Genomic DNA, 23,538 nt, shown 5'->3' with positions numbered 1-23,538 from the left:
TTATTCTTGAAAATCACTACAAATTCAACAATTTCCTAGATACATTGATTGATTTCGCGTGGGACCTCTTCTTGATGACCAACCATTTTCGTGAGCAAATGTCATGTCCTCTAGTCGGAATTGCCCACAGCTCTGGCGGAAATATCATGTTAATCATGAATTGACTTCTCCCAACCTTCAGTACCAACATAACAGGCTACTGATAATTTTTCCAGGACAAATCAGGCTTGCGTACACCCATGTATGTAGGTAAGAATAGCCCCCAAGTCTTGGCAGCGATCTTTACAGGTTCCATGGTTAGGTCATGGTTAGCGCATTCGAAATTTTCGGTTATGTGGGGCCGGATGGCGGGCGGCCCCACCCAACTCGCCCGCACATTGTCCAGGCCCCCGTACAGACCCGATATTGACTTACAAATGATTTAGATTCTCATCATTCTTGGAGAGGCACTCTGGGGCTATATTTGGGTGAGAGATTGTAATCCCTCTTCATATTAGGACTCGCTCTAGCATTGGATGGATAGTAGTACTCGAGAGATCATAGAACGTTACAACCATTAGTGCTGAGTCTGGTAAGGCTTGTCTTGACGTTTTTTTCTTGCGTCGTATCGCGCCTCTACACCGACAATCCATATACATCCTAGGCTCTGTATTGATTGGTCAGTTCTCTAACCCCTGCTAGCATGGTATAGTTCCGGACCAGGCTCATTACGGAGAACTCCGTACTCCGTACTCAGGTATGTGCTCAGGCAGCATAGTAAACTAGTTGTTGTGGGGCGTGGATTATCAACAAATCCTTCGCTAAGCGTGTTACTGTTAGAGCCTTCCAAGGTTAAAAGGACACCCGTCCCCTGCCCCTCTGACTTTCTTCGGGAATTATCCCCCCAATCCCAATACATATTAGTTTTTTATTTTTATTTCTATTTTTTATTTCTTTTGGTTTACTTGCATTATGGTCGAAATTCAGGACTATACAAAGGCTCTAGAGGTGCTCAAAGAGTATCCTGGGGATGGCCTCCACGTCGATACTCTCCTCGACTCGGATAGTCATGGAGCCTTGACCTACAATGACTTTCTCGTTTTGCCCGGTTCTATCAGTAAGGCAACCAACCATGGCTTAGTGGTAGTTGTCTCTAATCTTCCGAACAGCTTTCCCGGCATCTGATGTTTCTTTGGAAACCAAAGTAACCCGGCGTTTCACCATCAAGGCCCCTCTCCTGTCTTCTCCCATGGACACTGTGACCGAACACAACATGGCCATTCATATGGCTCTTCTGGGCGGTTTGGGTGTTATCCACAATAACTGCCCTCCAGACGAGCAGGCCGAGATGGTGAGGAAAGTGAAACGCTATGAAAATGGCTTCATCCAGGACCCTATTGTTCTGTCCCCGGACACGACAGTCGGAGAGGCAAAGGAACTGAAGACTAAATGGGGATTTGGCGGATTCCCCGTGACTGGTTAGTTGGGTTTCTCCTAGGATTTTGTCTTTCGCGCTTTGTTTTGTTTGGTGGTTCTTACCTTATTCCGTTCACAGAAAAGGGAACACTCCATTCGAAGCTTCTCGGCATCGTCACTAGCAGAGACATCCAGTTCCACAGGAACCCCGAGGATCCAGTCAGGGCTGTTATGGCGACAGACCTCGTCACCGCACCCGCAGGCACCACCCTCACCGAAGCCAACGAAGTCCTCCGGAGTTCGAAGAAGGGCAAGCTGCCAATCGTGGATAAGGATGGATCCCTGATTTCCCTACTCTCCCGGAGTGACTTGATGAAAAACATTCACTATCCTCTTGCGTCGAAGCTTCCATCCAAGCAGCTACTCTGCGCTGCGGCCGTGAGCACGCACGACGCGGATAAGGTCCGTCTCCAGAAGCTCGTCGACGCGGGTCTGGATATTGTAGTCGTCGATAGCAGCCAGGGCCACAGCAAGTTCCAGATTGCCATGATCAAATACATCAAGCAAACCTTCCCCGATATCGACGTTATTGCGGGTAACATTGTTACCCGGGAGCAAGCCGCGGCGCTGATTGCTGCCGGTGCGGATGGTCTACGGATCGGTATGGGTAGTGGCTCGGCGTGCATCACGCAAGAAGTCATGGCCGCTGGTCGTCCTCAGGCCGCCGCCGTGCGCAGTGTGTCTGCCTTTGCCGCTCGCTTTGGTGTCCCTACCATTGCCGATGGTGGTGTCCAGAACCTGGGCCACATTGTGAAAGGACTTGCGCTAGGTGCCTCGGCAGTTATGATGGGAAGCTTGCTTGCCGGTACCACTGAGTCTCCTGGTGAGTACTTTGTGAGCAATGAAGGACAGTTGGTCAAGGCCTTCCGTGGTATGGGAAGTATTGCTGTCATGGAAGACAAGAGCAAGAGTGGTGCTGGCAATAATGCCGGTGCTTCGCGGTACTTCTCCGAGAATGATAAGGTCAAGGTTGCACAGGGTGTTGCGGGCTCCGTGATTGATCGTGGCTCTATTACTCAGTTTGTCCCTTACCTTGTTGCTGGTGTGCAGCATTCTCTCCAGGATATCGGTGTCCAGAATCTTGATGCCCTGCGTGACGGGGTGAACAAGGGATCGGTTCGCTTTGAGATGAGAAGCGCGAGTGCACAGACTGAGGGTAATGTCCATGGCTTACACACTCACGAGAAGAAGTTGTACTCTTCTTGAATATGGGACCTGTGCTTTCCTCGCATGTTGCCTGGAGTTCCTTCTATCTCATAAATCACCAAAAGTTCAAAATTTAGTTAGTATACTCATATATATCTACGTTTGGCAAATTTATCATCTCTTGAAGACCTTGAAAGATACGAGTTAGTTACAAGAACCTTTCACGTTAAGTACCTTACATATAGTGTTTTCATACAAAAGATACTTATGTCTTGAAATTTGCACTAGACGCGTGATGCGGCCCAACCCCTGGGCAATAGGGGTTGGTTGGGCTATGCGACTCACCCAATAAAAGCTGAGTTTGTTTCTAATAAGAACCTTTTAGGCAGCTATTGTGGCGCAGGTTGCTATTACAGCCCTGGCACTTACAGACCTTGACCAGGTCCATTGGACTGCAGAAGCAGCCTTTGTGCTCAGCTTGATAGCTGGAAGCCTGTCTGTCTTTTATTATTGCTTGGTTCAACAAAGAATGAGTGGCCTTTTTACTACCGACGATATCAAAGACTTTTTCGGCAAGCCTAGCAGTTCTCAACGACTTCATAACCTGGAGCAAGATATGGATAAAATGATATCAACTATACGGAAGAACGATATCGGCGATGAATCAACCGTGAGACACAAAAGAATGGAAGAGCTTGAGTCAATGATAAAGGAGTTCAAGAGCAAAAATCGATGGAAGTCTGCTTCCTTCCATTCTATATTGATGATCAAGGCACCTACCCTTCTTTTGAGATACGCACTAGCCTCCTTTGTCATTGGAATTGGTATCTACCTTGGGTGTTTAGCGTTTAACGACATAGGCTCCCAAAAGCCTCGGAATTCCTACCGTGCAATCTTTATTGTCTATATTGCGACCAGCTTTCTCGGCCTTCTGATATATTACGTGCCCTACATATTAAAGGAATTGGAGCTGTCGCCAGCACGTCGCCACGCACAAATTATAACCAATAAATTTACGAAACTAGACCCGGAAGAAACGGAGCTTCTTAATCGCATCGGAGCTCTCCTGAATTCAGATGAGCAGGAAATTCACGAAGAAGGCGGGTCTGGAGAGCGCTATACTAGTCATGCTCTACGTAATGAATGAGAGAAAAGCTCGTCAGACGAGTGAAGTGCTCTGGTTGATACTTGGGATACTAATTGCCGGAAACAATTCATTTTACTAAATGTACTAGTAGCTATGATGGTATAATTGAACCGTAATCTATCAGTACGCATTAACAATCCCTTATTTTTGTATCCCCTATTCGGGATGGATTTGATAGCTTAAGGAGGATTGCGAGGGAACGCACAAAAGGGAGGATAAGCCTCGAGTCTTTAGTATTTCATCCCCCCCCCCCCAAAATTAACGAATCATGGTCAACACGGCCAAACTTGAGCTCTACATCGCACCGGGACGGTTATAGCTCTCTTGGCGCTTTTTACCTAACAATGGAGTTCTTGAGAAGTGACTATTTTAATCCTTTTTCTATAGTAAATATAAATACGGTTGGAGGTTACGTTTTATTCTATTTTAAGAAGATCATATGTAAACGATGGTAATTCCATAATTATAGTCGCTATTAAGTTGAATTACGTTATAATTTCCCCTTGTTTTAACTATAAGGTAAGAACTATAGGGTAAGGAGAGATCGCCTAGAAAGTCATTCTGAGCTCCACTATGTGTCTATTCGATTACCTTCTCTCGCAATGGATGTTCCCACTCAACCGATGCCAAGAATGGTTCATCAACATGAATATACTTCAATACCAACGATTTCCGAATCTTTTTGGCGGCAAGTGAGTTCACCGTCCAGGTCAACAACCAATCGTACGACAGAACATAGCGACTCATAAAGTGAGAGAACCAATTTGCCCAGGCATGCATGCGGGAAAGGTAAAGGGACTGATCCCCGTCGGACTTCACAGGAGCTGATCGGGTCTGCTGATAGTCTGCGAACATCTTACTCAGAATGACTAGATCCGGCAAATCATTCTCGGTTCTCGTTTCCAGTATCTCATGAAGCCCGTTGCACAAAGCCACCACATCCTGGATCCCATTGTTAAGGCCGCGTCCCGCGTTAGGCGTAAATTTATGACAAGCATCTCCAGCCAAAACAATTCGCCATCCCATCGGTCAGACGAGTAGCATACACGTCCTTAACCTTTAACTTGTCGGTTACCGGAAAACCAGCAAATTTAGCTGCAAAGGCTTGTCGATCTCCCTCTGTATAGTCCACGCGCGACGTCGTCGGCTCAGGCAGTCTCTCGTAAAGAAAGATCCACCCCCGCTCCCGACCGGCTAAGAACATGGTTGACATATCCTGGGACTGTGTATCGGTGGCTTGTCCACAGTCGCCGACCCGAGGAAAGCTGCACCACATGCATTTGTAGAGAGCCGGGAAGGGGACGGCCGCATCCCAATCACGCTGAGGGACTTCCTCCAGCGCTTGTTCGCGCATTATTCGACGAGTCTTGCTGTGTACGCCGTCTGCTCCAATGACAATAGATCCGTCGTAAGTGCTTCCATCGGTGCAAGTCACACGCACTCCGGTCTTATCGGATTCGATGGAATCTACTTTCTTATTCAGAAGGTAACGATCCTTCGCCGCTGTGGGCAAGCTCTCGAACAGAGTTTCAATGAGCTGGGCGCGATGAAATGCGACTGGCGCAGTTCCGTGGCTGATAAGAGGTGATTAGTATAGATCTCTTTTTACGAATAGATGAGAATCGTAGAGCGGATTAGTTATCAAATACATCAGGGAAAACTTACTTCGTTTTCAGGACTTGGAAGATTGCTTGAGAGTTAACAAATTGATGTCCATCTCGTGTCATAGACTGCGTGTGCTGAAGCTCTCCTCCTATCTTCAACAGTCTTTCCAGAACTCCCAACTGATGCATGATTCTGAGACTCGGCGAAGATAAAACAAGGCTAGCACCTTGATCCAGAACCGCAGAGCTCCTCGATTCAAGGATTAGGAAGTCAATGCCTGCGTGGTGAAGGGCGTGGGCGGCGGTTAGACCGACAGGGCCACCGCCGACGACAATGACTTTAAATGATTTAGGTACCATTGAGTTGGCTTATATTTTCAGGGTACGAGGCCAAAGGGTATGAGGGAAAAAAAACTGTATAGAATAATGTACATCACGAACGGTCCTTGTTACTTGGACAGGGCTTTATAGTTTTTTTGGGGTTTCTTTTTACTTTTAAATATACTTTTATAGATCCACGGGGCCAACGGAAGAAACATATCCGGTTTACTCAGCGGAAGTACCCCCGGACCTACCTAGTTACCTAGGTCTGGGACGGGTAGCACGTCAGCGTCAAACCCCGCTGAGTCATCAGCTAGCGTCCCTTTTGGTGAGGCTTTGCATCAGAATCGTGATCATAAATATACCTGCCTAATGATCGGACTCGTTCTTACAGCTGACAATTGTGATTGGACCCTAGAAGCCGGCCATTCGAGAAGCCGAGACCTCGGGAGGGTACTCTGCTCCCTCCCGGTGAGTCAACCTTTGGGTACTATATACAGAGGTCAACACGGCTTAGTTTCCAACTTGGCCATGTCGTATTCGTGACCATTTTTGCCCAGTAAAGGTTACTCTCTTCGGAACCCTTTTATCTGACCTGCCGTAAAGGGGGGGGTTACTCACGATGACGGATAAAGTGGATACATTTAGTATTGGCACAGGAAGAGATGTGAAATGCCCATCTTGATATATAATGATGAAGTCCGAGGAAATGAACTATCATATTTCAGTGATGCAGTGGCTTTATTGTCTAGTACGACGCATTTGACAGGGCCTTTTGTGATAGAGGCTGTCCCTCTTTGGTGTTTGTCCCTTGTCCGGTTTCGCAATGTTCTGTCGCGCAGAATACGTACAATATAGCCATTGTACTGCGGCCCTATGGCCTCATCTGACTGGCATTATATGGTACATTATCTCGGAAATATTTCCAATGTCTGCTCTGCGAAGAACAACTACAACCCAACAAAACTTGAACATCGGCAAAGCAAGGTAAACGCACTGGGGTGTGACAAATACGAGTCTGCACGGTCATCTTGATCTCCACCCTGTTCTCTCCTTGGCTCTTTCCTTCTCCCTGTCTGCTCCTCTCCAACCTTTCGAGATTTATCATTACAAACTTCGTTCCACTAACTCCTGAGAATTGCACTCAAAATTCGATTGTCTCATTGGTACTACGCGGCTGTCCATACCCCGGGCCCGCGTATCAGGGGGAAGTGCTTACCCCGCCGAGCAAGGTCATCATGCACTGAGATAGACACTGGACATAACCGGCATCACCATTTTAATCACACAGCTATCTGCATCTTACAATTCTCTCCCACACGTTACATGACACATACGACCATAGGGTGTGGAAAACAGGGCTTCCCGTCCGCTCAGCCGTACTTAAGCCACACGCCGGTGAGTTAGTAGTTGGGTGGGTGACCACCAGCGAATCCTCACTGTTGTATGTTTTTGTTTTTTTTCGCCCGTTCTTTCGTTTGATTATCTATCATGAAATTTTATTTTGTAAATGTTGGCCACTATTTACTTTCTTAGATAGTGAAATCTTAGATAGGGTAATCCCCTGGTGTATGTTGCATGCGTGTAGCCTGGGGCCACGAGAATATACATAGTTACATACAACATTGTATATACAGAGAAGAATTAAAAATCGTTCTAAACTCAATTATGGCATTGAAAATTATATGACATATCTACATGTATGTATCTCCTCTATAACTACTGAATAGTTGATCATCAACCCTAAACCCTCTATCCTCACAACCTCCAGTACCTCCAGTACTTCCGACAACTACTACTCAGGCCACCGTTTACGAAAGTGCTCCTGTTGGTCACGGAACCGCCTTGTATGGAATGAGTACGCATTCCACGCTGGGTTACTCATTTGGTTGCAACGATAGCGGAATGAATAAGGAGTAAAGAAAGTATGGGCTCTGGTATCCTGTGTCAAAAGGCATTACAGGCACGTCAAAGAATATAGAAAGCTGGTTGATGTTGTAATAAAATTATCATTTCTGTGATCATGTTCACTATCTGGTTCTTGTAAAAGAGAATTTTCACAGAAGAAGATTTTAGATGTCAGCGTTTCTACACAAGTCAAGACAGCACTGAAGACAAGAGCTTCTTCGCAGGACATTCGCCTCTACATAAGATGCCAGTGCAAAGTAACGAAGAGCATCTACGTCATCCACAGCATGTATGCTAGTCTGTAAGCTAGGATGTGAAGGTATACTATCTTGCGCGTCTGAGTCCGAGTCCTCTCCGACCTCGCACCAGGGAAGTAGTATACGATGCAAATATATCTGTACCTTTGAGTGGAGCCCGGCAATCATGGGGACATCTTTCGAGCAAATTTGAATATCTCAAAGCAAGAAGGATGTTCAAAGCGTCGATTTGAGCAACAGCACGGCCGCTTGTGTCGATCAAAATCAATCTCACGTGGAGCGCTCTGTGATCTTGAACAGTTGAATCCCAAGATAATTTAAAATCTCTGAAAAGATTGACAGGCTGAAAGACTTCCGGCCAAGTGGGTAGATTTTTTGGACTTACAACCGCCCAGAATATGGAGATGCATTGATTTGTATGGTGCCAAAAGCTTTATATGGTTTAGAGCTCCGCAAAGCCCATAAAGCCTATAGCTCAGCCCAACCCAACCCGTAAATGGGCTGAGCTTTGGGCCCTACCTTCGGGCCCACCGGTAGGCTATATGCCTAAGGAGAAGCCCACTGCGGGTTAATGGGCCCCCAGATAGGCCCCAAACAGTATAAATATACTGAGAATTCAGAAGTTGAACCCCCATACTTATATAGCTACTGTCATTATAAATTCCAAAAATTTAAACTCTATATAATAAGTAGAAGGTAAGAATATAGGGGTTTTGGCCTGTGAGCGCTATGGGCCTTCGTAGTCTCGGGTTTACCGCTCCCTCGCAGCCACAGCTCCGGATTTCAATCACCCTGGGAGCTTTTTTTCAGTCGATTGGATGCTCTCTGATTACTCAGTGATACTCAGTGTCCAATCTGTGAGCAACACTTAGCCCACCTCAGACTATATCCAGAAGGGATTAGCTCCTATAGGGTCGTTTATACTACGATAGTTAGTTCGTTGGTACTGGTATCGCTTGCTGCTGCTTGTATTTCAGAATAACTAATTTTCGGTATTCAGGCCTCTCTGGTTCCAGTCCCTCGCCGTCGGGCTCAGGTGTATTACCGGCATCGTTGACTGTCGTGACTTCATTGATGAATTGGGTGAGTTGATTCCCGGGGCTATACTGTTGAGTGTTGCACCGCACACGGCTTCATGGACGCCACACACTTTAACAAGAACTGCCTCTGCGAGATAATTGACCTTGGAGCTGATCACAACTCAAGATAGCTTGACTCGGTTTTTACCCAAAGCACGATTCATGGAATCATTTATTGGCCTATCGGATCTTCGAGAGATCGCCGGGACATTGAAATACTTGATGTGGTAGACTCGTCCGATCTACAGATTTCGCTCTCTTTGGCTCCAATGATGTAACACCCAGTCAGGGCTCATTCATTTAGAAAGGCGACTCGAATGATTTGGGAGTGCCGGTCTGGACAAAGCTTGTGTAATAGTTCTGCATGATCTCGGCGACCGTAAACGTTGGTAACCGTCAAAGGGCGATTTGACAGAAAGTCTATGGCTGAGCCAGCAGCTTGTATGCATGTTTTGTCAACTCCCAGATAAAAGTTGCATTTTATCGTTCAACATTTTGCCTCTGGGTAGCGTCACTGTCAAATCATGAACACTCAAGCACTTTCATTTATTCTCGACAATTGGAATCTGATTACTGAGAGTTATTACAATCGCGTAGCTCCAACTACTGCACCGACTTCCGAATCTCTGGCTTGTCATCCTCTTTTTCTTTCATGAAACCAGCAAAGAAGTGGGCCATCTGCCCGTAGTCATCCACCTCTCCGACCCAACTGACATACTGATCAGGACGAATAATCACGCTGGCACCGCGGCTTGGATCAATTCCATAATTGGCATAAGCCTGTCCATGGCCCTCGTGGTAAGACTCCTCATCGCTGTAGACTTTCCAATAGTCCCATCCCATGTCGCCGTGATGAGGGTGGAACGGCTCTGGAAGATCCAAAAGCTCGATGCTCGTTCGTGGCCCCGAGTGAACAGTCAGAACCTCGATCACGCTATCGATCGGCTTTCCAGGTGGTGTGAAGCGACGGAGGAACGAGTCCGGAGCTCCCAGCGACTTACCCAGACTCTTGTAGCGTTGCATGTTCTGAATGTCGGTAAGTCGTCCGGGGAAAACGATCATTCGCCAGCGACCGTTGCTCTTTAGCAATTCTTGGAGGTGCCACGGTCGGGCATCGGCGTGATTCAACACTTTGAAGCTAGGAATGCGCTTGCCGATATCGATCTTGGTGGCCAGCTGGGGCTTGCTAATTGCTCGACGCTCTTGGGTGCCCAAAATGTCGTTGTCGTTGCTTTGAGCTGCGGTTTCGTCCTCCTTTGCGACGAGGACACTGGCGTCATAGTTGACAGCTGTAGTGATAAAGATTAGTATTTGATTTGCCCCGAGTCGCATGGATAACTTACCGATACCACTGGCGAATTCGTTTCCTTTTTCGAATGCCTTTTTGAATTCTTCCATGTTGACACCCTCTTCGTCCATGATGTCCTTGGTCGGGCGTCCGGAGAAAAGTCGCGAGAAGCGATGATCGAAAGCGATTAGCTTCTGGGCAATATCCCTTCTCTCAGACTCGTAGGTTGAGAGAATGGACGGGTCACTAAGGCCCTTGACCACATGCGCGAGCTTCCATCCCAAGTTATACGCTGTTGTAACTGTTAGCGTTTATATATGAGTCTCGGGAATGATAGACTTACTATCCTGCATACTAACGTTCATACCCTGACCAGCCTTAGGAGAGTGCGTATGGACAGCATCGCCGGCTAAGAAGACACGATCACGCAGCGAAAAGTGGTTGCCTACACGCTGGCCAATCTGGTAGGCAGTCCACCAGTCGCAATACGCGTAATCGAGCTTATAGGGGTGTAGAATGCGTTGGGCAGACTGTAGGATAATCTTAGGAGTGATCCAGGATCGGTCTGCTTTACCGCCCTTCTTCTGATATTCTGTCGCCTGGAGCTGGATATAGAGTCGGACCAATTTGTTCTCACGCGGAATGACCATCACACTGCCTGCGTTTGCCGAGTGAATAGCGCATCGGTGGCGGATATCGGGAAAGTCGGTGATAGGGACAATGTCGAGCACTCCCCAGACATAGTCGGTCGAGTCACCTTCTAAGCTGAAACCGCATTGCTGACGTACCCAGGAGTGAGCTCCGTCACAGCCGACCATGAATTTGGCCTTAATGTGCTCTTCTTGGTTGGCGTTTGACGTGGCTTCTATCGACTTAATAAGGTCCTCGGTGTTATCGGCGACTAAGTTGCTTCGGAACAGGCCATCTGCGATAGCCGTCTGCTGACCATCGGCAGACTTCTGATGCTGCTGCCGCTGCTCAGGTGTGGATTCTTCACCGGACAGGGTTCGAAGCGTCACGTTGATAGGGTAATCTTCGAAATCTCCTACTTTGGCCTCATCGAAATCAAAGGCGATCGGTAACACACCGCGTTCCACGGCGATGTCACTATGCTCCTTGATTGAATCAAGGAAGAAGCGCTCGATGCGACCCTGGTGGAGCACGACCTGTTGGAAACGACTAATTCCAGGAATGGTGTCTGGAATGCGATCATAACGGGAGAGTTGGCCGTTGTCATCGGGGTTCCACAGGCAAATCTCGACCATGTGATTCGCTTCACGCCAAGCGCGATGACCAAAATCAAACGAGTCGAAAATCTCCAGAGTGCGGCATTGCAGACCATCTGCCTGACCGTTGAAGATCTGGGCTCCAGTTAGCATACAGCTTGCAGCGGCAAGGGGAAGAAAGTACCTTTGAGCCTCGCTTGTCCACGATGCGAGTTTTAATGTCAAAGCGACTTAGCCAGTTCGCCAGCATCAGCCCCGCGGGCCCGGCACCGACAATGAGAACATCCACATGGTCCTCTTTCGCTGCGATAGTGTGCGTCATGATATTTTCAGGTGAGGTTGTTGGGATAAGAAGCCCAAATGTGATGTTGCCATGAGACCTCTGAAGGACAAAGGGCATTTATATGCTCATGGGCTCCCCTTTCAGGTTCGGGGATTGTTATCGGATATTGTGGGGATTGCGGGGAAAGCAACACTATTGCTTTCCCCCCAGATTCCGGGGATTGCGATGCCCTGATTGGAACAGGCTCTGTCTCCTCGGAGCCCGAAAAGTTTTAAGGTTGGGTTGTTCGGAGGCGCAAAGTTTATAATTCGCGTCCGATCCGATCACTTTCTCCGATTTCCGAAGTCCAGGAAAGTCAGAATCATGCTCGAAGGCCTGGAGTTCATAAATAAAATACCTCAGCAAATAGATATTGAGATTATTTTATCAAGGCATTCTAGTTCAAATCCAAATCTAACTCCAGATACAGCCAGTCACCATGGCGCACCGCTTCGATCCCAACTTTACCGACCATGTCATTGATTCGATGGGCCCCAAAACTCCACCTCGCTTACGCCAGCTCATGGCCGGCTTGATCCGACATGTCCATGATTTTGCGCGCGAGAATGAGCTTACGATCGATGAGTGGATGGCTGGCGTTCAGTTAATGAATTGGGCCGGCCAGATGAGCGATCACAAGCGCAACGAAGGACAGCTCGTTTGCGATGTCATTGGTCTTGAATCGTAGGTATATCCTTATATCCCTACCATCTTTACGGTCGCACCACTCACACCAATACAATAGTCTTGTCGATGAAATCACCTTCACACTAGCAGACGAAGCTAAAGATGCGCCAACTGCCACCGCGATCCTGGGCCCATTCTTCCGTCCGGATACTCCGTATCGCAAGAATGGAGATGATATCGTCCTTAATAAGCCCGGCGATGGGGAAATGTCGTTCATGCACGGTCGCGTAACGAACTTTTCGACGCAAATGCCCCTAGCGGGTACAACCGTCGAAGTTTGGCAGGCGTCAACGAACGGATTATACGAACAACAGGACTCGGAACAAACCGAGTTCAACTTACGAGGCAAGTTCCAGACGGACCAGGACGGCGCTTATTCCTTCTACTGCTTGCGACCGACGCCTTATCCCGTCCCAGACGATGGTTTGTACTCCCTTGCCTGAATTGGACGTATATACAGGGGTAACGAAAATCCCGATCTATAGGACCTGCGGGCAAGCTTCTTCAATTGATGGACCGTCACCCTTTCCGCCCGGCCCATATCCATATCCTTGTATGTCTTGATCTTCCGACTGGAACTATATTCTAACAGAGACTAGGTGACGAACGAAGGATATCGTCCTTTGACTACACAGATCTTCGATCGAAGCGATAAATATCTCGAGAATGATTCTGTCTTTGCGGTCAAAGATTCGTTGATTGTGGACTTTGTGGAGCGTCAAGGGGACGAACGCGCAGGGCTTGAACTTAGATACGACATAAAATTAGTTGAAATCTGAATGAGTGGAATAGGGAGTGCAACATAGTGGGGGCTTTGGGAACCAATTGAGGATTTGCAAGTGTAATAATACATTCGTTCATTGATCAGCTGCGCTTCTACATCGGATGAGGTAGAATTTGTATCTGCTTTGTCAACCCCCACAACCCCCAGCACTCTCTCGCTCAAGGCCACACTTCTTCTCCGGCGTATCTGCTTGTGCAGTGATGGCACTACCAAGTAGCCCTCCACCAGGCGCGTCCCGTCGCCGAAAAGCCTGCGAGAACAGCAAGTGATGAAAGGAAAAATGCGATGGTCTCCAGCCGTGTGGTCGATGCCGCAGTCAGAGAGTCGAGGAGCTGCAGAAAAAGACCCATTTGAATGGCCTTAGTTTTGTTATATTATTTCATTCGATGTATTTTAGCGTATGTGGACATAATGGTGGTCACCTGGGCAGCACCGCCACAGGGGAATTTGCTGAACCGAAGATGATCATCATCAATAGCACATGACTATCTACGAACCACGCAACTCTAAATATCTTCACCTGGAAGTGATGTCCGAAACTCCGGAAGACAAGGGAGGAGGGGGGGGGGGGGGCGCCTTGCATTTCCCCAGGTTTCGGGGACCCCCCTTCACAAGGTTCCGAATCCGAGTCCGAAGGATATAGTCACGTCGGATTAAGCCTATCTGAGCACGCAGAGGCTGGGAATTACCCCGGGTACCATCGTTGAGCTCCCGTCGGAACAGCTAGCATACCCCAGAGTTTTGCATTTCCTGGGGTTCAGGATGTTTACCTATATTACCCCCCCCGGTTTCCTCTGTCAATGGATCAAATTCCATTTCTTCATTCCCTCTTATTCCCTATATCTTGACCACCGAACATTTTCAAATATCATGGGGTCCATCTCTGACGACGGCATCTTGGATGCGCTCATTGTGGGCGCGGGCTTTGGAGGTGTCTACCAACTCAAGCAACTTCGTGACAATGGCTTCAACGTGAAACTTGTCGACTCTGCATCGGACTTTGGTGGTGTCTGGTACTGGAACCGATATCCCGGTGCCCGCGTGGATAGTACAGTGCCACACTACGAATTTTCTGACCCTGGATTATGGAAAGACTGGTCATGGAAGCAGCGTTTCCCTGGTAGCCAGGAACTACGGGATTACTTCTCCTTCACGGCCGACAGATGGGACTTGAGAATAGACACGGAATTCAACACATTCGTCTCGTCAGCCGTATTCGATGAAGAGAAGAATCACTGGAACATCACGAGCTCAGCTGGAAAGAAGTTCACGGCTCGGTACTTCCTGCTCAACACCGGTTTTTCGGCCAAGAGACACATTCCCAACTGGAAGGGTATCGACAAGTTCAAAGGCACATGGGTTCATCCTTCATACTGGCCCAAGGAAGAGCCTGATCTTCGCGGTAAAAAGGTCGCTGTCATCGGGACTGGCTCTACAGGTGTGCAGCTCGCTCAGGAGCTCAGTCAAGTGGCGGGGGAATTCGTTCTCTTCCAGAGAACTCCCAATCTGGCCTTGCCTATGAAGCAGATCAACTTCAAGAAAGGGGAGCAAGATTTACCTCGCAAAGATTATCCCCACTTGTTCGAAAACCGCCGGAATAGCTTCGGTGGCTTCAGCTTCAACTTCACTGCGCGCTCCACGTTTGATGATCCCCCCGAGAAGCGAAAGGAGGTGTATGAAGAGCTCTGGAAACACGGTGACTTCCACTTCTGGCTTGCCACCTATCAGGATATGCTTTTCACCAAGGAGGCAAACAAAGAGGCCTATGATTTCTGGAAATCGAAGGTGAGAGCGCGACTCTCGGATTCCCGTCTTCGAGACATCCTGGCTCCCGAGATTCAGCCCCACGGCTTCGGTTGCAAACGCATTTCCCTAGAGAATGGCTTCTACGAGATTTTCAACCAGCCAAAAGTGTCGCTTGTGGACGTCAACTCCACGCCGATCGTTGAGGTCACCGAGCGAGGAATCAAGACAACCGAGAAGGAATGGGAATTCGATTACGTCGTCTGCGCGACTGGCTTCGACGCCGTGACCGGTGGTCTGCTGCAGATGGGCATCCAAGGCAAGGAGGGTCAGCTTTTGACGGATAAGTGGAAGCATGGCACACAGACGTACCTGGGTATGGCCGTGTCGGGCTTCCCGAACATGTTCTTCACCTACGGACCCCAGGCACCCACCGCGCTCTGCAATGGTCCAACATGCGCAGAATACCAAGGAGACTTTATCGTCGGAATGATGAATTATATGAGGGAGCAAGGCCTCAAGCGCGTCGAGCCTGGCGTTCAAGCCGAACAGGCATGGGGTGAAGATGTCCGCAAGTTTGCTTATTCTTCATTGCTGCCGGAGACGAACTCGGTAAGTTGCTCCTGCTAAAAAAATTTGTGAAATTCCTTTTTCTGACTGGGTTTTCTTCTAGTGGTATATGGGAACCAATATCCCCGGCAAAGTTCGGGAGCCTCTCATCTACTTAGGTGGTGTTCCAAATTACTATGGCGGTCTTAATAAATGCTTGAAGGGAGGATTCGCCGAGTTTGAAAAGGCGTAGGCCTTCTTTTTCTTTATGCACATGTGAGCTACGAGGTTTTCAATATTATGTACTAGTTATGAATGCATGCCGTTTTTTTTCTTCTCCTTTATGGAGGTTATAAGTTATGGAAAGCCGACCGATATGGAGGTGAACGTTCAATGTTTGCCCAAGAGCCTGGACCTTCGGAACCTCTAAGGTTTCTTCCGCACATGCACCTGGGCACAAAGTGCTTATGAATAATTGGACCTTTTTAGACCTCGAGGAGATACAAAAGCAAATGACTTTGAAAGAATAGCTCGTCGTGAATTAACGTAGAGTTGTATTCATTCTGAACTATCAGCTCCCAATCGGTTAACAGTTATCTAAATCAGAAAAGCGTAGCTATCATTCATTTCGGAGTTATAAAGCTCGACAAAACCAAGAACATTTTCAGCGTGATAGAATCCACTGAATAGCAGAAACGGTGTTGTGACTAAACACAGACCACTCGGGAAGAGTGTTGAAGAACCAAAAACAATGAGGCATGCCGTTGTAGAGATCCTCCTGAACACTCACCCCAGCATCTTTTAAAGCAGCTGCCAGGACTTTACCGTCATCCCGCAGGGGATCACATTCTGCAGTCGAGATATACACGGGCGGGAACTTGCCCAATACGGTATCATCAAGCAACATGAAGCTGCTAGCGTCTTCAGGCGTTGCACGCACTTGCTGGAGAAACTGTGACATGACGGACCGAGTAAGGACCGGAGCACCCTCCCCGAACTCCTTGTATGAGTTGTGGGCTGCTTGGAATTTTGCGGGGATGTTGTCCGGGTGAACCGTGACGGGGCTGACGGCAACAACACCAGCAAGAGCGGTCGCAGGCACCTTGGATTTGCCGGTCACAATCTGTCGCGCAGAAAGAAGAGCCAGCGTCGCACCAGCCGAAGTGCCAATGGTGAAGAGACGGCTTGCATCGGCGCCAAGAGAGCTCGCATTCGCAAACGCCTAGGGATTTTTTTTAGCAAGAGACGCAAATGGAGCCATTATGATTATCTACCCATTCGATAATAGTCATCGTGTCTTTCAGCTGCGCGGGATGCTCATGCTCCGGAGCGAGACGATAGTCGACGCTGATGAGAATTGTGCCAGCCTTTTCGGCAAATTCTCGACACAGGAAATCCTCGGCGTCAAGGTCACCGAGAATGTATCCGCCGCCATGCGTGAAGACCCCGAGCGGCAGAGGGCCCGATGTCGTACCGGATTGAGGTGTATAAATGCGATATCCAACACCTTGGGCGTTGCCATTTGTCACTACTACCGCGTCCGTGGGAGCTAGGTAGCCCGGGGAAAGGGCCGCAAACAGACCCGCGAATTGGGCACGGATATTGGAGACGTCTCCCTGGAGGGCAACTCTACCACCAGTCGCGGCCTCTAACTAATAACAGCGATCTAGATCAGTATATGGAGGAACAGCCCTATTCGGGAAGCGAAAACTCACCTGGAGCCAGGATTCCGCGTAACGGTCAGCCATGATTGAGCTATGTAGATGAATATTTGGTATTTAGATAGATAGCTGAAAATAATATAATAAATAATGACAGGCAAGTTAAAATGAAGTTCCAACTATTGTATATTCCATCGCTTTGGTCCTTCGGAAATCCTTTCGGACTTGGGGAAATTAGGGTTTGCGGGGTTTTGAAGTTCCATTTCGGAGACCAAAGGGAGTCGAGTCTCCCTAAACGGGGGGCTATCGGAGTGGCAAATTTCCTTCGGGCAGCGCTTCGGAGTACGCATTGAACATGATCACACTAACGATCTGTTGTGTTTGTAAAGTTCCGGGAAAAGAGTGGTGAAGCATTGTTTATCTCCGACCTATTTTCCCTTCTGCCCTGGAAGTGGGGAAGATGGAACTTGTGCGACGATACACAGACTTTCAGACATTGCGGCAGAAGCATGTGTTACATAGATCTGAACAACCGGTAATTGCAACGTCAATGATAGTGAAATACCAGACAATAAAACCGATCAAAAGCTTTCGTTCTCAAGTATATTATAATATTCTAAAACAGATGCGCAAGGTGGAAAGTGTGTAAAGGCTCTATGTCAAGCCAAATGGGAGCTCTCCCGACTCAATACCTGGTTCCCAGGCCGGACCCGGAGTGCCATTGCAAAACAGTTGGCTCCAGATGGGATTGTTCTCCTCAATCTGGAGATTATTTGTGAACTCCAATGACTGGAGCCGGTCCAATTCATGGAGTCCTTCGTTTCCCGGACTGATACCCCTGCAAGAAGACAGGTTCTGTGGCAAGGATGGCGCAGAAGACAACGAACGGACCTCGCCGAGGGAAGGTTTCACGTCACCAAATAGGCCCTCAACCAGGGCTTTTTGATGATTCAGCCGGCGTTCACATCTTCGTTTCACAAATTCATCACAAGCATTGCGAAGATCTTGCAAAATATGAAGGCACCACCTTGCCAGTGTGTCACCGGCCTGGAAACGGTCCAGTAGTTCCTCAGCCAAACGCATCGTACGGTTTAGAGGGAAAAAACGGTCCAGATCCGCGAAAAACCCTAGACCTAGCAGAAGCGCCGAATTAAAGACTGAATTGACTATATAGGGTAGCCGTTTCGGTATTTCGTCCAGGCGTAGGAAGCCCTGTAGGAGGTCGATGGTAAGGACGGCCGAGTTCACAGAAGCATGAGCCAACAGAGTATCAGAATGTGATGTTGATGGTGATAATACGTCATCCCCGATAGTCGATGGTAGTGGATTGGTATCATTGGCACTGTGCCTCTGGGCCATATCTATTAAATATGGGCGAGTGACCAGCATTATCGTCCAGTAATACGCCTCCTTGAGGTGGCAGAGTCCGATGTTTGGTTTATTGGATCCATAATAGACGCCGACATGTTCCTCTGGGGGAATTCGATCTGCCTCGAGACCCTCTCGAAAATGAGAAGCCCATTCCCGATGATGTCTACTGACATGCTGCAACACAGCAGGAGAGACTTCCTGCTTAGTGTAGATTTCAGAGAGAATCTTCTCAAAAATATAGCATAGATCAGTGGACGCAGAGTACTCCTGCTTTAACATAGTGTCGCGACTCTCTGTTGTGGATGGCTGTTGACCAAGGCATGTACTTAGGAACAGATCCAACACTCGCAAAACCTTCCATACCCGCTCGCGTCTAGACTTCTCCGCCGCCGAGAACAGAATCGAAATATCTGCTCGGTGAATGCCTAACGAATGAGCCGTCCGGATGGCCACGCCGAGATGCATGCTGGCTGCAGTGGGACGTGTCGCGTTGAGAAGATACGCGGCAATAAGGCAATATATCTGTACTGTGGAAATATTGGCGGACTCGAGGTGCTGTGCCGATGCCAGGTAGCGCCCGTACGTGAAATATGCGTCTGCTTGCGTATCGCGATCTTGGGGCCCGCACTGAGCTCCAATTGCTAGTACAAGGAAATTGATGCAACTTGTGGCATCGGCGGCGGCAGGTCGCTCTAGCCACGGAATGATCTCCGTCGCCAATTCTTCATATCCGAAGAGATCAAGGACGCAACTTGTGGCGCTCGCATACCATCTAAGATAATAATAGGTGTCTGTTTTTGAGGGCCGCGGAGGCTCTATGCTCGCCTGGATCCAGTTGATCGGCACGCTGGGATCTTCATCGACAATGTCATTCTCTGGGGGCTCTTCCGCGAAGTGGTTGGGTCCTAGCGCGTTATAGGCGACCTTACGGATGCACTGCAGCAAAGACAAATTGGCGGAGGGCCCGAGGAAAATATATGCTCCCTGATGATTGCGAACTAACCGAGACGTGTGAGACACCGTGGAACCTAGTGAGGATGAAATCGAGAGATGGCTGGAGATCGTCGTGAGAGAGGGAGATCTCGAATCGAAGGTTGGTTCCTTGCAGGAATCCGGAAGTCCAGGGCCATATGCAGCTGCAGGAGTATCATAGTTGCCATTGCCATCGGGTTCTGAGCCTGTGGAGACTGAATCCCTCCTGCTTTGCGACGGCGGCTGACGTGGATGACAAACAAGAGGGCGCTGTTGACATTCACCCTCGACCCTTCGCCTGCGACATCTGCCACATGGCTGCACACCATCGCACCTTTCCTTCCGTCGCCTGCAATTTTCGCAGGCTTTTCGGCGACGGAAAGAACCTTTTTGTGGAACGAGGCTGGCTGGTAGTGACATAGAGGCCTGTGTTGCTTCACCGAACATACTACCTAACGTATATCATGAATGATACCGCCCATGGTGAAGCAAGGAAAAAGATTTGCATCTTCTTAAGCTTCGTCCATGGCTGGAAAGTGTGCGGGGTCGATGATGGTGGCGCTTATTTTACATACGTAACGTAGTTGATGATATACATTACGGTACGGCTAGTGGCAGGCGGGGAATGGAAACCGGGGTATATTCCCCACAAAGGTCTCTCTCATCCATTCATCCGAGTGGTGTTCACCAACTCATTGCCCAGGTGGCCGGCTTCACTTAGTCACCAGATGGTAATCAAACCTTAGACCTTGGAACGTATTGCACTAGTCAGCTGGCCACACTAGTGAGCTAGCCACCCCATCAAAAACTCCATTACTACGCGTCTCTTCTAAATTCTAACACACACCATGCCATTAATACACAGTCAGAAACGTTCGAAGCACCAGATCGCGACGGTAGGAATCCTATTAGCTATGAAAGCTATAAAAAATCAACCAAAGCTATCTATACGCCAAGAGTCAACACTATATAATGTACCCAAGCTACTACTTTCAAAGTAAGAGTTACCTATAAAGATACTTTATAGTTATAAATATTAGAGTATTATCTTATTTGATTAACTAGTATAGTACGACTAGAGACTCTAGAATTAGCTCTATAGTTTAGCGAGAGAAGTGGTTTATTATCGTTACCTACTAAACACTGATTCCTTTTGTTGCCTTAATATAGGGAAGGGTTTGTTACGATATATTTTTATGAGGTTATTCGCAGAAGGATGCCTTAGGCATGCAGTGTCTGGCAGAGCGGTAACCTTTCGTGTTCCGCCTGCCTCTCGCCAAGGAAATCCTGTAAAGACGTGACTTCATTTCCCTTTTTGTTACACCCGGTTTTGCCGATTCACCCATCCATCCGGGGAAGGCTGTATATAATGAAGGGTCATAGAGAAAACTTGAGGGTTCCTCAAGAAACAGTCTTTGACTTTCATAACAGTTTTGTTGACTTCCATTCTCTTACCTGACTGACAGGCATCTACCCTGACTAGTAGTATATTCTTACAGGGTTCTAGATCTTCAAGGAAATCCATCTAATCGCCCTCGCTCTAGTAGTAGTCTAAAGCCGGATTAGGGTATCGCCGGGCTAGTAAGTGAAGTATTCCGAGGGGTTTTCCTAGGAGTATAGGCTAAAATAGTAAAATAGTGGATTAATTGAATAGCCGCACTGTGAGATTTTTTAGATAGGATCGAGACCGCTAAGACGAACGGTTACGTTAACTGCGCCCGTCCGTTTTTGATAGGAAGGGTTACACGTAATAGGATTAGCGTATCGCATTTTATTAATATTACTTACTTAGCCCGCTTATCCCTAACTAGTTACACTCAGTGAGCACTTAGTAACTAATCAAATCAGAGTGCTTAACTAGATAATGATCAGTGAGTAGTTAGTTACCGCCAGTCCAGGGGCAGGTTGTAACTATGTGAGGTATAGATAATATCGTTTACCGTGTGGTTTATTACGATATGATAGAATATTTGGATAATCTAGACCTACTAATAGCTGCACACTAAGCGTTGAAAGCATCAGAAAGAGCTATGTTACCTCTAGTTAATGGGTTGTTTGATATACAATCTCGTTCCCCAGTCCCATATTTCTCGTGTGTCGGTGGGAGCCTCGTCCTGTGGGGCAAGTCGGTCCGGCCGGACCGCGACTAGGTTACATCCATACCTAGGGTATGATGACATTTGCCGAGGTCTAAATAGGTCCTGATAAATGTTTGATTAACCCAATTCCGCCAGACACTCGGATTAAAGACATCTCCATCCATACCGCCGTGGCACGATGACCGTGCAAAATCTTCCAACCGTCCGAATCGTGGAAGTAGGACCCCGAGATGGGCTACAGAACATTCGGGATTACATCCCTACATCGACAAAACTGGAATTAATCAGGAGGCTAAAAGAGACGGGGCTGGGTACTATTGAGTTAACATCTATTGTTTCGCCTAGAATTATTCCACAGTTCGCGGATTCTCGGGATGTGCTCGGAGATGAGTGGGTTAGGAGGATGGGTGGGAAGGATTTGAGGTTTCCTGTTTTGGTGCCAACTGTTCGAGCGTTGGACATTGCGGTTCAATATGGGGTTAAAGAGATTGCTGTTTTTGTCAGTGCTACTGAGGGGTTCAGTAGGGCCAATATCAACTGCTCTGTTGAGCAGGGTATAGAGAGGGCCAGGAATATTGCTTCTTTGGCATTAAAATCAAATATTGCTGTTCGAGGGTGAGTGAGTACACTTACAGTTTCTCAGAATTATCATCCTGACAGCCGCAGTTATGTCTCATGCCTATTCCTCGACCCATACGACGGACCAACGCAACCAGCGTCCGTGCTCCGCTGCGTGAAAGAACTACTCGATGCAGGATGTCATGAAGTCAGCCTAGGCGACACGCTAGGCGTTGCCTCCTCGTCAAATGTACGCAGCCTCATAAGCTTCCTTTTTGACAATGACATTCCGCGCGAGAAACTCGCAGGGCACTTCCACGACACATACGGTCAAGCCGCAGCAAACGTGTGGGAAGCATACAACTGCGGGCTGCGAGTTTTCGACTCAAGCATAGCGGGTCTTGGTGGCTGTCCTTTTGCGCCTGGAGCCAAAGGCAATGTAGCCACAGAAGACCTGGTTTATATGTTCCACAATGCGGGTATCAACACTGGTGTCGATCTATCGAAGCTCGTTGATACTGGAGTTTGGATATCAGAACAGCTTACAAAGACGACTGGCAGTCGAGCTGGAATCGGCGGGGTCGCGAGCGAGTTCAACTGAAGCATTTTGTGCCTCGACTCATATTTAACTTCAATACACTCTGGTAGAGAGTCATCTTCGGATGTCACCCGAAGCGCGTCTTATCGACTGGTTTGAGGGGGAGACTGAGCTGGAGGGTCAGTCATCGGCTAGGTGTTTCACCACAGGCAATCGTTCAATGGTGTTACTCAGGCTTTCATGGAGTCATAGGACGCCGAGCTTTGGTGACGGCGTCCAAGGTGAGAATCGTTGCACCGAGGGTTCTACACCATGAAATCACCCATCACCAAAGCTCTGGCATGGCTGTATACAAATTTCAAGAGGTCGTCGGTGTTTCGGAGTCAGCCGGTCACATCCAATTACTCACCATCATCGCCTTGCTGAGCGGCCTGAGGGTTTCGGGTTAGACTGTGGGATTCTCACTCGGTGCTCCCCCCGAGTCTCACACTTTCTATTACGCACTCACCCTTCTCAACCTATGTGGTACTAAACATATTAATTAATTCCAAGTCAATTGTATTATATAGTTCTGTCCCACACACAACCTAACATATACGACCATAGGGTGTGGAAAACAGGGCTTCCCGTCCGCTCAGCCGTACTTAAGCCACATATTCTGCACAGTCAATACTCAATTTGCCCTCAGCACTTAAGCGGCACTCTAGGGCGAATGCAAGTGATATGGGTGAGAAATCTTGAGACTGGGGTGAGAGAGGTGAGAGCGGGGTGACAATTCTCACCCTTGGGGTGATAGGGTCAACTTACTTAGTTACAGATTCAG

The 23,538-nt window shown here is 48.1% G+C and overlaps 9 protein-coding genes across 9 annotated transcripts; 5 read left to right on the top strand and 4 right to left on the bottom strand.

Moving 5' to 3' along the window:
• Positions 1-897: 897 nt before the first annotated feature.
• Positions 898-2,777, top strand: N7455_011943 (uncharacterized protein). Its single transcript, XM_040953736.2, has 3 exons — positions 898-1,096; positions 1,149-1,457; positions 1,535-2,777. Exons 1-3 carry the CDS (start codon positions 952-954, stop codon positions 2,659-2,661), a joined length of 1,581 nt encoding a protein of 526 aa, XP_040815825.2. The 5' UTR covers positions 898-951; the 3' UTR covers positions 2,662-2,777.
• Positions 2,778-3,130: 353 nt separating this feature from the next.
• Positions 3,131-3,748, top strand: N7455_011942 (uncharacterized protein; the record flags this gene model as incomplete). Its single annotated transcript, XM_065606783.1, has 1 exon — positions 3,131-3,748. The coding sequence occupies one exon, from the start codon at positions 3,131-3,133 to the stop codon at positions 3,746-3,748; it is 618 nt and encodes a 205-aa protein (XP_065459949.1).
• A 579-nt stretch (positions 3,749-4,327) lies between these two features.
• On the bottom strand, positions 4,328-5,712 carry N7455_011941 (FAD-dependent oxidoreductase; the record flags this gene model as incomplete). The annotated part of the gene is given in 3 exon segments (XM_065606782.1): positions 4,328-4,746; positions 4,760-5,322; positions 5,414-5,712. 3 exon segments carry the CDS (start codon positions 5,710-5,712, stop codon positions 4,328-4,330), a joined length of 1,281 nt encoding a protein of 426 aa, XP_065459948.1.
• Positions 5,713-9,520: 3,808 nt separating this feature from the next.
• N7455_011940 (uncharacterized protein) lies at positions 9,521-11,753 on the bottom strand (the record flags this gene model as incomplete). The annotated part of the gene is made up of 4 exons (XM_040953730.2): positions 9,521-10,206; positions 10,261-10,497; positions 10,549-11,566; positions 11,616-11,753. The coding sequence occupies 4 exons, from the start codon at positions 11,751-11,753 to the stop codon at positions 9,521-9,523; spliced, it is 2,079 nt and encodes a 692-aa protein (XP_040815587.2).
• Positions 11,754-12,192: 439 nt separating this feature from the next.
• N7455_011939 (intradiol ring-cleavage dioxygenase) lies at positions 12,193-13,219 on the top strand (the record flags this gene model as incomplete). The annotated part of the gene is made up of 4 exons (XM_040953795.2): positions 12,193-12,437; positions 12,499-12,863; positions 12,926-12,993; positions 13,040-13,219. The coding sequence occupies 4 exons, from the start codon at positions 12,193-12,195 to the stop codon at positions 13,217-13,219; spliced, it is 858 nt and encodes a 285-aa protein (XP_040815743.2).
• An 875-nt stretch (positions 13,220-14,094) lies between these two features.
• Positions 14,095-15,769, top strand: N7455_011938 (flavin-containing monooxygenase; the record flags this gene model as incomplete). Its single annotated transcript, XM_040953787.2, has 2 exons — positions 14,095-15,579; positions 15,641-15,769. The coding sequence occupies 2 exons, from the start codon at positions 14,095-14,097 to the stop codon at positions 15,767-15,769; spliced, it is 1,614 nt and encodes a 537-aa protein (XP_040815830.2).
• Positions 15,770-16,180: 411 nt separating this feature from the next.
• On the bottom strand, positions 16,181-17,264 carry N7455_011937 (alpha/beta hydrolase; the record flags this gene model as incomplete). The annotated part of the gene is made up of 3 exons (XM_040953837.2): positions 16,181-16,738; positions 16,791-17,168; positions 17,232-17,264. The coding sequence occupies 3 exons, from the start codon at positions 17,262-17,264 to the stop codon at positions 16,181-16,183; spliced, it is 969 nt and encodes a 322-aa protein (XP_040815801.2).
• Positions 17,265-17,831: 567 nt separating this feature from the next.
• On the bottom strand, positions 17,832-19,967 carry N7455_011936 (uncharacterized protein; the record flags this gene model as incomplete). Its single annotated transcript, XM_040953944.2, has 1 exon — positions 17,832-19,967. The coding sequence occupies one exon, from the start codon at positions 19,965-19,967 to the stop codon at positions 17,832-17,834; it is 2,136 nt and encodes a 711-aa protein (XP_040815591.2).
• Positions 19,968-21,797: 1,830 nt separating this feature from the next.
• On the top strand, positions 21,798-22,778 carry N7455_011935 (hydroxymethylglutaryl-CoA lyase; the record flags this gene model as incomplete). Its single annotated transcript, XM_040953901.2, has 2 exons — positions 21,798-22,234; positions 22,286-22,778. 2 exons carry the CDS (start codon positions 21,798-21,800, stop codon positions 22,776-22,778), a joined length of 930 nt encoding a protein of 309 aa, XP_040815704.2.
• Between the last annotated feature and the right edge of the window lie 760 nt (positions 22,779-23,538).

This window comes from Penicillium solitum (assembly GCF_028829755.1).
Source record: "Penicillium solitum strain IBT 25940 chromosome Unknown utg000009l_segment0_segment0, whole genome shotgun sequence".
Taxonomy (NCBI): domain Eukaryota; kingdom Fungi; phylum Ascomycota; class Eurotiomycetes; order Eurotiales; family Aspergillaceae; genus Penicillium; species Penicillium solitum.
This window is presented reverse-complemented; position numbering and strand designations above follow the sequence as displayed.

Excerpts from the sequence above, each read along its gene's own strand:
- N7455_011943 (XM_040953736.2), top strand. The coding sequence starts at position 952 with ATGGTCGAAATTCAGGACTATACAAAGGCTCTAGAGGTGCTCAAAGAG. Across the intron at positions 1,097-1,148 it reads CGTTTTGCCCGGTTCTATCA|CTTTCCCGGCATCTGATGTT; the intron begins GTAAGGCAACCA and ends TCTTCCGAACAG. Across the intron at positions 1,458-1,534 it reads TGGCGGATTCCCCGTGACTG|AAAAGGGAACACTCCATTCG; the intron begins GTTAGTTGGGTT and ends TTCCGTTCACAG.